A 14,087-nucleotide genomic window follows, 5' to 3' on the forward strand; every position below is an offset into this window, starting at 1 on the left:
TTTCTATTCTATTTCATTGTATGGTCAAAATTTAAAATAACGGTACAGTACGCAGAGAAGAACAGTATCGGAGTTACCTACCTTAAATTGCCTATTAATTATTAAGAGTGAAAAATGGATATGACATTACTTACTTAGTCACAGTCTTAATGTTTATTTGGATTTTGAAACAGCATGATATAGAGCAAACCTTCTGTGACTGCATGAAGGCCCTGGATTAAATACAAATCAAAGGATATTCGTGCAGATTAACATGACTGGAGCTTTTTGACGATCAACCGTTAATTCCCCCTTATCCACTCATTAAAGTCTATACAGTTTATAGATCTTACATTTACTAGAATTTAACGCCACAATTAAATCATACACCTGAAATAGATACACCTTTAGAACCGGGCCTCGGCATATTCAATTAGGAAGTAAAATATAAATCTGAGGCCCAAACAGCATTTAAATGAAATCAAACCAAACCAGTTTGAGAAAAAATATTTAAATTGTAACGAGGACAAATCGTCATAATCGGTTAGGCTTCTACTTAAATTTCCAACCTCGTTTATACCCGTAATCACCTAGAAAAATTCAATAAAAAAAACTAAAAGCCGAGGAATAAAGGTAGAAAAAAGAATTGCCGCGGACCATGCAAACACTTGTCACCCTACCCCCTTTTCTCAGAAACAGACAGAAATAAAACAGACGGAATATATCCTAGTGGGTGCCTTAAGTGTGTGCCATGCTCCATTGATAACTTGTTTTTCGTAATACAGTTTATGTGAGGCCTCTAAATTTATAGGCCCCAGCGTGCTTCTACAATTCTTATTGACAACAATTCACGTATGCTGCTCAATGAAATCTTCCCTGAATTTTATTCGTTTATTTCCTGATATTTTGTTGTTATTCATATATACTCACCTATTATTTCCAAATTACGTTGTGCCTTATTTTGCGTAAATACACGGGGAAAAAAAGAACGTCTCTAAACTTTTGTTGTTGTTGTTGTTGTTGTTTTTAGTGTTTAGAGAAAGTCTCCCGAGTGGCCTAAATAAGTAGGCCGCTGATGGGAAAAAATAGGCTTCCATAAAAAAGGGCGAGAAACGGCCTGATAAATAAGCGAGAAAAGCCGATAATGGAATGTAACTTCTTATTTTCAGGATGATTTGAGAGTCAAAGAGCTGCCGGCGTCTCCGTGAACTCGCGCACCTGATTAGAAGGGAAGCGGATTACAGATCAAACGGCCGCGGTCCTTTAACGCGCTCGTGAGGATGACGAGCGGAGACAGACGCGCGCGTGATTTGTGACGTGTCCCGTGGTGCGGCGGCCGCGTCCAGTGCAGCCGGGATGCGTCAACCCGGTGAATCACCAGCTCCGTGGAGGAGGACAACGAAATAAGGAGAGACGGGGATGGGGAGGAGGGGAGGGGGGAGAGAGAGAGAGAGAGGAGGTAGGGCGGAGGTACATAAAGGCTGCTCCGTCCTTCAGTCCGTCACACGGACCACACACGTGAAGCCAGCATCAAACCAGAGGTTCGTGTACACGTTTCTAGAGAAGCAAACGGATCCACCAAAAGGAAAGAAGACGTTGTTGTCGCTTTATTTCAGCTTCAAATTCAACAGTGGACCAAGTTGCGAGAGCGAACTGAACGGAATAAAAGGATTGGGATAAAAACAAAATGCTTTACGGAGGTAAGTGCTTTATTCAAATACCCCTTTCATGGCAGTTTAAAAAAATAATAATAATATTTAAAAAAAACACTTATGTGATATTACGATAATATATGTGGTATATATTTATGTCGTTAATTGATACGGAGATTTTTCTTTTGCAAATCCAATAAGATGATGAAAATGTATCCCACGTGATCGACGTTTTCGCACGATAAAATCATATCCCATCTTGTGGTTAGTTTGAGCATTTTGCAGCCAACATTAAAGTATCTAATTGTGCATGGTCTTATATTACATTCAACTGTTTTTGTTATCCTGGGGGAAAAAAAGAAATGAAAAACTCCTTAAAATAATTGTATTTGCAACGTTTTTAAAATCCCATTTTAGTTTAAATATGGATGCAAATCCTTTCTTTACTATGTAGAATGATGGTAAAGCCACAGATGGGTTTGGTAGCTCATCACCACAGCTCAGAGTTTTCCAAAGAAATACAATGCAAAAAGAAGTACATATCAAGCAGACTTGTTCAAAATCAAACTGTTGTTAATTATATAGATGCTGTTTTATCATCAAAAAAATGTAGACAGGATTATGAGATTAACAGACAACAGAGGGGAGGGGGGGGGGCATAGAGAGAGAGAAAAAGAGAGAGAGAGAAAGAGAGAGGGAGTGTGTGAAAGTGTGTGTGTGTTAAAGACAGAAGGGGAGGTTCTCATTCACAGTAAAAAATGACACAGGTTGAGGAGGTCAGAAGCAGCTAAAGCCCCTGTCTAGTTAGCTGTCAGTGATATGAGAAAGTACATGATTCAAGTTAGTCAGGGTGTGAGCTCGCACACACACACACACACACACACACACACACACACACACACACACACACACACACACACACACACACACACACACACTGATGCACACACATTTCTCCTTCTGCTGTGGTGCGGCTGCTGCTCTCCGTCTATGGAAGGAAGCAAAGGGAGGTGAAAGAAAGTTGTGCAGAGGAGAGATGATACAATGATGCGCTGAAGTGAAGATCACCAAGTTTGTCTTTTCATCCCTCTCTCCCACGTCTCTGTCCACTACAGCTCACCATCTCTCCCTCTCTCCTCATTTCTGTCCACTACAGCTCCCCCCCCCCTCGTTTGCACCCCTCTGGTCACACCACAAGGCCAAATTTCCTGATGTCCGGCCGCTCCATATGGCGCTAAAAAAAACAAACTGCTGCTCCCTCTGATACGCAAAGCAAATAAATACACACAGAGCTCAGCTGCCTTAGAACACAAACTACACAAACACACACAAACAAAAGCACCTCGCCAGGTAGACACACAAAACAGCACATGCTCACACACATCATTGCATGTTTTTCCTCTTTCTCTCTAACACACACACACAGTGACAAGGTCTGTTATTTCTGGCAGGATTGAATTAGTGTTGGTGTGTTTCAGATAAAAGATTTAGTGTGTGTTGGACCTGCAAGCTGAAGCACACCATGCAGCCAAAATGAGGAAACAAAGGAAGAGTGCAAGGAGACAAGGACAGAGAAAGAGAGAGAGAGAAAGAGAGGGGGGGGGGGTGGAAAGTGACCCTTTCACATCACCAGCGTCCTCAATTCGTCACGGTATATATGGATGTCAGGAGGATTTGTGGAGGTGGGGGTGGGTGCTGGGGGGGGTAAAGAGAGGTAGGGACAGATAAAAGTAAATAGAGGGAGAGAGAAGAGGAACTGGCGGTAGAGGGGTTAATGCATTGCAGATTCCCGATTGACAGAAGTTAGCAGCACCCAGAGGGAAAGAGAGAGAAGAGAGTAGGGGGGAATGATATAAAATGAGTCGGTCACGCTTTGAACAGTTACACATGCTGTTTACATTTTTCCCAAATTAACATGGCCCCTCGCTTCAGAAAAACTCTCCCTCTCTCCCTCCCCTGCACCAACTTCTTTTCCTTCCTTTCAAATCCCCTCTTCCTTCTCCTTCTCTCCTCTGGCCGAATCCCTGAAGACCTAAGCACATCTCTCCTCACTCTCCTGATTCAGATCCTTAATGCCTCGGTGTAGAGCAGTCCTCTCATTTCTTCACGTTGTGTCGTTATCTAAATTGATGAGCAGGTAACATTTTCATTTGTAATCTCCAGAGGGGAAACTAGTTTGGAAGCAAATAACAGGAGAAAACATTGGTACAGCTAATGCATAAAGTAAGAGAAAAATGATTGATACAATGAATAAATAAACATATAGTGAGGCACCAAATACATCAGTCAAAAAAAGTGGAATCAAATAGTTTACATACAAGTGAGGTAACAAATCTGTTCAACAACAATATGTCTGCAGATGGTTTTGTCAGAAGATAGAAACTCAATTTGAAATCTTTATATTGATAGATATACTTACATTTCTTCTTCAAAAAGTCCCAAACTCTTTTATATTCAGTATCGGCCTGCTATCAAATTAGATATATACATTGTCTTACTGTAATTGACACGATTTCATTGGAAAAAAATGGCTTAAGTTATGATTCATTAACAGAGTACTTGTCATTTAATTTCCTGTCAACTAACAATAATTTGACTAATTTTTTTATTCTACCTTGTAGTACATTTAGTTTCTTTGATCACGGTGACGGAGCAGAGATATTGAAATTACATCTGGTCTCTTGATGTATCATTAAGGAGAAAAGGGGGAGATCATGAGTGACGAGGGTCTTAAAGTGGTATTATGAAGGCCGAAGGTCTGAAAAGGGGGAAGAAAGGAGCAAAAGATGTAGATGGAGGGAATGAGTGGAGCCAATTAGTGAAAGGAAGAGAGGGGAACGGTTAATTAGGGAGAGAAAGGAAGGAGACTTTAAAGAAGAAGGTTTGATGTTTCAGAAAGATTCAGGGGGAAAGGCAGACAGATGAAGGGACAGCGAAATTGAGACCAAACATGGCGATAAAGCTCGGCCTGATTGGAATCCACAGATTTAGAAAACACAAATGCATGGATGGATTTGTTTATAAGGTCAATAAGGGAGACAGACATCGGGCTAAGAAGGGGAAGTACACAGAGGACATTGAGTTTACGACCAGGGAGACACAGTTTCCCAAAGAGAATCTGGGCATAAACAACAATTTTATTGGCTCTTTTAACTGTTTTCTTTCATCTTTGTTTTTTTGGATTACCGATGCCGTTTGGCTACCCATGCCGGTGCCAGGAGGATCAATTCTAAATTCAGCATGAACAAACTACAGATGAAGGAATTCCTTGGAACAAGATATGGGGAAAATGTCTTTTTTATATGTATTTATTCAGGATAAGGTTGAGCAAATATGTATCTCCAGTGCACAATCTGGATGCATATGTGTGTGTGTGTTGAGTTAGTAAAGGAATGCACGTTTGATTGAGTACAGACTGCACATAAATCTGGCATTTAACTGTACACAGACACAACACTCGACACTGACCCCTGACTGTCAATGTTGAACTGAACAGAATTGCAACCCAAATGAAGAGTTATCAAATGACCGATTTCTTTCCGTCTGAAATGAAAAACGCACACTCAAAATATTACACATGAATCCAAGTAAAAGTCATTAACGAGTCAAATTCGGATGGAACTGTGAGTGATGTGTCTCCTGACAGTAGCATGAAACAAGGCTGAATACATAATTTTCCTGTCCAATGGAGTCTAATGAAGAAGAGGAGTACTACATAAATAGTGACTAGACAACTCTGGAGAGTGAGAGGACGGCAGCGTGTTGTTCGACTTCTGGGAAACACACAGCGGTTCTAGCATTTTGTTTCAAAACCCTGCTGCATTGCCTCATGAATGTTAGACCATGTCAGAAGGCTCACCAAAATTTTGGCAGGACAAGTGACTGTGGTCACCGCAGGCATCTTTGCGCTGGACAATGTAACAATTAGACATCTCATTTGGGCCGATTTCTAACGTCTTCCACGTGATGCCGATGTTTTCTGTCTAAGACCCCTTTTGCAGGTTTAATGCAATGAAGGGCAACCTCTTTTGGCCCTGGAGCCGTTTTTTTTCTTGGACCACACTGGAAAGATTACCTTGCACATGGATTTCCTACATTACCAAATTCTGTTTTAGTACTTTGTTTTAAAACCTCTAGTGGTGGTGCTGGTTGGAAAAGATGAGATAGTCTACTTGGATGGAGGCTCGTACAACGCCCACAAACACCGTCTGGAACTACCCCGAAACGCAACCTCGCACCCTCTGAACCCTGACCCTGCGCCCACCTTCAGTTTTGACCTACTAGCAGCTCAGAAGCTCCGATGGCCGAAGCTCACGTTGAGCTCTGCAATTGCAGATGGCGGCCAGAGTCCAAAAGGACGGATCAGACTTTGGAACCATGGAACAAACCGTATGGTCTGTTGTGAAGAATGAAGCTTCCCTCTATGCACATAATATGTGAAACCCTGATGGGCAAGTGTGCCAGAATACGTTTCAAACACGCACACACAGGCACCAGTGCACATAAGGGCGGGCCATGGTTGGCGGCTGCAGGGAACCCCTGTGTTGCTGTAACGCAATCCTCCCACGGAGAATGTTCTGGTTTCCAACCTGCCCTGCGGAGTGCGCCTCCACCACTGCCAGGTACACAAACCCGGTCCTGGGTTCGAGTTGTCTCAATTTCCTGGTACAAAAGAGCGGTTGTTTTAAGCTGGAGTGGAGGATGCTTTTAGACATGTCAGCGCTCAATAACAACAACAAGAGGCTTTCACGTCTGGCAATCATCTCCGAACATGTGGCCGCAGACAAAGCGATACAGTTTGGAACCGTTTGGGTTGATTTTTGCCAAGTCGAATTTTCTTTCTGTATCCCAAGCTCCTTTTTTTGGGTACCTGTTTATTCCTTCTGAATGCCACCCTTGCTGCATGTGTGTGTGTGTGTGTGTGTCCCTTCAGGCCTGTTTACTCTGAGATGTCGTGTTGATTTAGGGGTGTTTTGATGCTAATGGGGGAGGAACCGGTGCTTGATGAGCTCCAAATGTTCAGGAGTCGTTGAAAGACGCTTATTGCTTCCGACAGGTGATGAGGATTTCGAGGGCGAGGAGATCGGAGAGGGCTTGGCTGACGCAGGTTGCGGTATAGTCGACTGATTTCAAGGTGTGTGTGGGAGCATGTGGGAGTTGCCCGAGTCCAACCTGTGTTTTAGGAAATATTCTGGGGGGGAAAGCTTTGAGGAAGCCGACAACTCCGGGTCAACAGGTAGGGGGAGAGCTACCAGGACCGCACTTCTAATCCTGTTTTAATTTCAAACTGTCATTCAACTTTGAGCCAATTCGACGTGCAACTTCAGCGAGCTTCAGCTTGTTAGGCTGAAAATGTCAGTTACTCGTTGTTGCCATGTTGTCATTTCAATTTGTAACACAACCAAAGGGGGTGAAGTCAATTTATTTTTAAAATGACATAACATGTCATTTAGCTGACGTTTTTATCCAAAGTGACTTACAATAAGTGAAACTCAGAAGAACAAGAAAATGCAATTTTAGCAAATAAGCCGGTTTACAACTTGCTATACAGATAAGAGCTGTTACATTGAAGTGCTACCGTTTGTTTTGAAATGGTTGTAATTACAACTACACATTTTTGTATGAGTAATATAGAGTGCCTGACATCATTAGGTTTCGACCCAACCCGGGCATACTGATGCGTCAAACGTAAGCAGTTGAGTCAGAAGAAGGAGGTGTCGACATTTTAAGGTCAGAACTTGTTTTCCTAGAACCCTTGAATGCGCGTTGAGTGTTTAAACCTGTTCATTTTCTTCCTGTGACGGATGGATGAAAAAAAAGGGGCAATAGAAGAAGAGCAGGAGAGCTAATCAGGGTTAATTGGCTTCAGTTATTTTCCCCAGAGGCATAAAAGGGATAAAAGCCAGGGGGGGTATGATGACACAGACAGAAAATGGGCAGTGACTCGTTCGAGAGGACAGAAGCATTAAATTGATGAGGCAAGGAGAGACCCGAGTGAGTCAGAGAGAAAGAGAGAGACAGAGACATATTTCATACCTGTTGTACAGCAGCACGTTTTGCCTATAATTACAAGCACGAAGCCCTGTCGTCTGGGTGTCAGGACGGGGGGGGAGGATGACAGAGACCAGAGACGAACCAAAGAAATGTGTGTCGCGCTCCAGCGATGCTCTAAAGACGCGTCGAAAGAGACTCGGCTGTCAGAAAGTGACGGAGGGAAGGTGAAGGTGTGAAGGTGAGCAGGGGGCGAAGAGGAGTGGACGTACACGAGGTCCCGTAGTGTTGAAAACCACCTTTCAGCTCCAATTTTCTCTGTTTGAAATTTAGAGAAAAGGAGACTAAAAGGTTTCCAGCATTACATTCTCCCTGTGCCCCTGCCCCCCACCTAGAAATCATAGTATACACTCACAGTTCAGTATGTGAAGTTCATCCATATATAAAATCACGGCTACAAACATCCTCACAAACACTCACACAGTAACATTAAACACCTACACAAACACTCTGAAAACTAAACAAGTCCACAGCAAACACACAACTGATACAAACACGTTCATGTTTGTGATTGTAAAGAGAGCCTCATGCCTGGGACATGCACATGTGTGTGTGTGTGTGTGTGTGTATACGTGTTAAAGCGACTGTTTGCCTGACAGGCTGGTGCATTGAACATAGGAGCCATTTGTCTGACTCTCTGAAGCTATTAAGCGAGGTTTTTATTTGAAGCCAAAGTAAACCTCCGACAGCTAGAAACCTCTAAAATTAGATTGGAAACGGAAAAAGCTTTATTGGCCGTGTCAGATGACTCCGACCTGGCAGTATGTAAACAGACAAGGCCATCGCCATAGAGACAAAGAAATAAACCAGAATATTGTAAAAAAAAAAAAAAAGAAGGAATCCTATAAACAGTGTGATGGTGCAGCGACCAGAGCGACGCTTGGCAACTATAGCTGGAGGTGATTTTCGTCTGTTGAGTTCTCAAATCATCATATTAATTAAAAACCAAGCATTCAAGTTATATAATCACCAAACGCCTGAGAAAATAATGGCTGAGATAAATTCCCTCTTCTTGTTATGATTACGAATCCCACTTCAGTGTGTGTTGATTATCACCCATGACGCCAGTGTCCTTAAAGAAACATCCCGGACCGCTTTAATCATTTTTTGATTTCTCCACAGTGCTTCAACGCCAGCTAGTCTTGCTATTGGCCGCTGCCCTGGCAACGGCCCTGGATACTTCGCCCAACCTGGCCAGCGAGAGGAGTTCGATAGAAAGCACGTACGAGCTGACCAAATACCTGGAGTACCAGCTCAAGGAAATCAAAGACATATATGTGAGCCAGGTTTAGTGACACTATTCATTTTCAGATCTTTTTTCCCATTTCCTGTTAAAGCTGTTTAACTCTATAGTTTTATAATAACAATGCATCAATGGCAACATGAAAACAATGTGACCACTTGAATCGCTCATGGTCAACTCACAGAGAATAATCCCCTGAATCCACAGCTCCTCTCGGCTTCATCGCAACTTGTAGCTCTCATTGGGTCGTTTTCAGCCCGTTTTAAAACCCAGAGTTAGTAGGTAGTACCCTACCTGCTGCGTCTAAACAGACAGGCTGTGACTGTCAGTCACCTGATGGGGAACATAGCAGCTAAAACGGTGGATATTTCCCACAGGAGTTGTGAGAGATGAAAAACAGAGCTGAAAGAGAGATGACATTGGACTAATGGCGAAACTAATTCGGAAGACGACATAGAGCCAAAGCAAAAATCCATCACATGTTAGAAGTCAACTTCCTGGCTCCACTTTGATCAGCTGTACTTGGGCTACCGCAGTTTTTTCCACTTTAATGATGTATCATTACAGACTATGACAGGATCACTCACTTTCAGTTCAACATCCAAATGAAGTTGTTTAGATGATCTTGCTAAGCTGTTGGCTTATTGACAACCCGCCTGATCTCACGTTTTTCTGGGCTCTGCAAACTCAGCGATGAAGCTCTAGAAAGTGTTATGTTATGTGTTATGCCCAAACCTGGCCCCGAAAATGTGTAACTTCTCCTCCTTCTGTCCACCTTGTGTGCATCTCCTCCAGCTGACCTACCTGGGCCCTCCATTCAACGAGAAGGACTTCTCCCCTCCTCGGCCCAACAGTACCGCTCTGTCCCTGCCCAGCGCCGCCACCCGCCTGGAGCTGTGGCACGGCCTGGAGAACCAAGCTCGGCTCGCCCAGAACCAGAGGGCCTACTCCGTCCTGCTGGCGGCGGTCAGGGAGTTGGCCCGCTCCACCCTCTGCCCCTCCCTCAAGACCTCCCTGCTGCACTTTTGCACAGGCTTGGATGGGCTGCTGGGCTCCATATCTGCACTGATGACCACCCTTGGTTACGCGCTTCCTCCTCCCTCTGCCAACGTGGGGAGTAACGCCGGTGAGCTGCAGTACCCTCTGAGGGGCCCAGGGGGCGACCGACCCGCTCCGCTGATGACCCAGAGCCTTTACAGGTCACGGGCCGGGACGAGGGCGGCGTCCGGTCAGCGCAACAACCAGAAACGGAGCGGAAAGACCTCGGCCAGAGGAGAGAGGGAGGACGTCACCGTAGAAATGGTGGAAAAGAGAAGAGGGAGGGAGGAGAGGAGAGCGGACGCGACCGCAGCCGGGGGAGGGAGTGGCGGATTGAGGGAGAAGGGAAGAGGAGAAAGAGGCAGGAGGGGGAGGAGGGAGGAGCCGGAGCGCGGGAAAGGGCCCGCCGGCGAAGAGGAGAGAGGAGGGGAGCAGCAGGAGGACGAGCAGCTGGAGGGAGAGGCGAGCGAGGTGGGATGGAGGAGGAGGAGGCTGTTGAGCGTCGACGAGGATGGAGAGGAGAAGGAGACGCAGCCCGACCCGTGGGTAGAAGCGTCGTACCCGGGTGCGGGCGCCTCCACCTTCCTTCAACTGCCGAGCATCCGCACCGACAACAATCAATACAGCTACAATCTGAACTCTCGTCACACGGGAACACTGAGAGAAGGAGGCGGATTTATTGTGGGGGCGGGGCGCACAGGCTTGAGGGGGGTGGAGGAGGAGGAGGAGAAGCAAACAGACACGGAGGCCCCTTACTCCACTTTCCATCACCAGCGTCGGCCTCCTCGCTCCCTCCACTCTCCCACCCTCCAGCCTCCGCTGTCCACGCTGTCCTTACTCTACCAGTTCGGGGCGGGAGAGGAGCACACCCTCCTCTCCCGCCCGGTTCCCCTGTCTTTGCAAAGGGGAACCTCCCTCCTTTCGCCTCCTCTGCCTCCGCTCCTCGCCTCCTCCTCTTCCTCCGCCTCCTCGCTGCTGTCGGTGCGGCCGACCATGAACGACTTCGCCAGGAAGGTGGAGGGTTTTTGGATATTGAGGGAGCTTCAGACTTGGCTGTGGCGCTCGGCGAAGGACTTTAACCGCCTCAAGAAGAGACTCAGAGGCTGAGACGCAGTTCATCAGAGAATCTACTGTTTGCACAAAATGAGAGTGAACAATTTGAGAGAGCTCGACAGACAAAAGCACATTAACGCATTGACTCATGCCGTGTACTGGAAGAAGGAGTACTGATGGAATATAGAGCCAACACATGACCAGCAGCTCATTGAGCGAGACACAATGAGACCGGGCTGAGTTACCGGACTTCACGGCTCATAGATCAACAGAAATACCACCGTAGTTGGTTACACACACACACACACACACACACACACACACACACTGCACACAGGGGGGGCGAGTGACAGGCAGAGAGGCAAACAGTGCAGCCATTGAGTTAGAGCCGGTTCAGTGACCTCCAGATGTGTGAATCAACGTTCAGGAAAACTTCTGGACGGGTGGAAGACAAAAGGAGAGGAGGAAATGGCCCGAAAGGGATGAAGAGGTGGAGAGGAAGAGGGAGACGGGAGGAGGCGATGTGTCAGGGGGTCTTCTGGTCAGTTACAGTAACCCGACAACAGCGCTACACATACTGTGCAGACACACACACATACACACACTTATTGAGGCATTTGGCGCCACAACCGTTCGCTTCTTTGCTGCTTTTGTTTCAGTGCTCACACATTTCTGCCAATTATGTATTGATTTCACTCCCGACACACATGGTTAGCTTGAAATGTTTCAGAATAGAATTACTTTCCCAAACGGTACCACAGTTTTGTGTTTTCTGTAACCACTTCTCCACTTGGTATTAAATGACTGTATTATAATATAAAGACTGGAAACAGGGGGCGCACTAGCCAGAAAGAACCCACCTTGAGCACCTTTAAACTAATCAAAGTAAAGTCTTGTTTGTTTAGTCCAGACCACAAACCAAAGGGTAAAATTGGCAAGTTGCAGTCATAGTCAACAATACTATCTGGTAAAGAAACGATCCAGCATATGAACAGTAAGAATACATTTTCTAACTAATCCATTTAGTAACTTCACACCCCTAAACAGAAAACATTTGACACATTTATGGGAATCTTTTGTGCGTTTTGACACATGAAATCAGACACTTTTTCCTTTGACTTGATTTATTTTTCCGAATGAATCCATTGTTATGTCTCCACAATGTGCCTCGGCTGACATGGCTAAAGGTTATGGATCATATCTCTGTAATATTTATTGAACGAGATGTTTATTTATTTTTCTCCGTGGTGTGAATATACTGTAATGTAACTCAAGAGAGAATAAATACGAGCTTTTGTACAGAGCGTATATTGTTATTGGTCTTTTGGGAGACTTTTGGGAGGGGAGGCAAAAAAAAATGCTTAAGGGATTTTTGTTTGCTATGGTTTCAGTTTTATGGGGATGGTTTCGGGTGATTGGCACAAGGGGAGAGGAGTTTGGGGTCGGCGAGACAAAGGCCGGCTAACATTAATCACAAGAAAGTAGAGCAAGAGAGGCAGGGACGAGAGAGTTTTTATTCGTCTGTCCCGGTGAAAATTTACGATCTCTCATTTTTTCCTTTCATGTCTCTTTTCCCACCTCCCGCTTTGCTTTCTATTCTCATCACAGTATCTCACGAAGCTCCTCTTCGCCCCCCCCCCCCCAAAAAAAATCCATCTCTCTGACATGTGACAGTGAGGGATTTACATGAAACAGGCACAGGTACACCCCCCCCCCCTCCTAATCCCACCAACCACAATGCTCTCTTGTTGTGTCTGTGCTTCAATGGAGTTCCACAGACTCCTTTATCGCTTTCTCACCTGTTATCTCCCCCCCCACACACACACACACACACACAAACATGCACACACACGCAAACACACGTGCACAAACACACTGAAGCTCACTGGCCCCCTCTTTTTGCCCAAGGCCAGATATTAAAGGATCAATGAGAATCTCCTTTCAATCACCTTTGAGCTACACACCTGCACAAAACAGCAAACGCCCACCCGGACACACAAACACACACACACACACGGGGACACACACACAGGCACGTACAAATCGGGACTATGTGCTGACAAACAAGTGCCCACACGCACCATGAAAAGCAGCTTTAGCAGGGCAGGAAGTCCCTCCTATGGCAGGTCGACTGTGTCATCGCTGACACATCATCACACGGTCTCTCTCTCTCTTTCTCTGTGGGGGGGTTAACGCTGACGGGGACGTGACTTAACACACTCACAAGACGGTATGCTTTTTACATTCAGTGAGCGGAGACTGAAGGGCCGCCAGTCGTCAACAAAGGCAGCTTTGTGTAGTGTGTGCGTGTGGGTTTGCACAGTGTGCGTGTATTGTTGAGTGGGCTTGCAAGCGCAGCACGTGTGTGAATCATTATCTCTGTGTCACAACTTTTGTTGGAATAAGGCCCGTCATGCGTAACTATCTAACAGCCATCACTCAGCGTTGACTCTCTCTCTCTCTCTCTCTCTCCCTCTCTGCCCGTCTCTCTCTTTGAGAGACAAATGGCTCCAGGCTGAAGCTGTAAACAGGATTGCCGAACCCCGTTGGAGTGACTCAGCTGGCGAGCACCGCGATAATATCGGACACCGTCAGTGACAGCCGGACAGCATCGGCGCTGTGAGCGGCCCCGCTGCTCGGACGGGCCCGTCCGTCCCACCCAAGCGGGCCCGCTGACCTCCAGAGGACTCCATGTCCTCGCCGTGTTTTTGTTCAAATTAGTGTGCACTTGTTCTGCTCTAGAGCTCGCTCCATCGATCCACAGTTTACTGCCTTTTAGTGTCAGAATGACGCATAGATTGAGGTTTGCTCGTACAGGGCCTTGTGGACATATCAAAGCATTTTGGTCAATCCAGCCAACAAGTAGTTGTTATGCAGATACACAGCCACAATAATGAAGTGAAAATAAAAATGATGCTCTGTAGATAGTACAAAAATATTCGGCAATCCAATAAGTCATTTTAACGGAGCTTGACAACTGTGGTTTGCCTAGTTTCAGTGATGAGGCTGTTTTAATTTATTTGATTCATGGTGCTGAAAGGCTTCCTCTCCACAGTGGATTTTAGAGGAGG

The 14,087-nt window shown here is 45.6% G+C and overlaps 1 protein-coding gene across 1 annotated transcript; it reads left to right on the forward strand.

The window, feature by feature from the left end:
* Positions 1-1,461: 1,461 nt before the first annotated feature.
* Positions 1,462-12,314, forward strand: clcf1 (cardiotrophin-like cytokine factor 1). Its single transcript, XM_037460105.2, has 3 exons — positions 1,462-1,679; positions 8,805-8,959; positions 9,721-12,314. Exons 1-3 carry the CDS (start codon positions 1,667-1,669, stop codon positions 11,068-11,070), a joined length of 1,518 nt encoding a protein of 505 aa, XP_037316002.2. The 5' UTR covers positions 1,462-1,666; the 3' UTR covers positions 11,071-12,314.
* The last annotated feature ends 1,773 nt before the right edge of the window (positions 12,315-14,087 follow it).

Source organism: Pungitius pungitius, chromosome 2 (assembly GCF_949316345.1).
Source record: "Pungitius pungitius chromosome 2, fPunPun2.1, whole genome shotgun sequence".
Classification (NCBI taxonomy): Eukaryota; Metazoa; Chordata; class Actinopteri; order Perciformes; family Gasterosteidae; genus Pungitius; species Pungitius pungitius.

What these genes read in the sequence shown, in the direction of transcription:
- clcf1 (XM_037460105.2), top strand. An exon ending in AGGAAATCAAAGACATATAT is followed by an intron (nt 8,960 to 9,720) that starts GTGAGCCAGGTT and finishes CATCTCCTCCAG; the next exon opens with CTGACCTACCTGGGCCCTCC.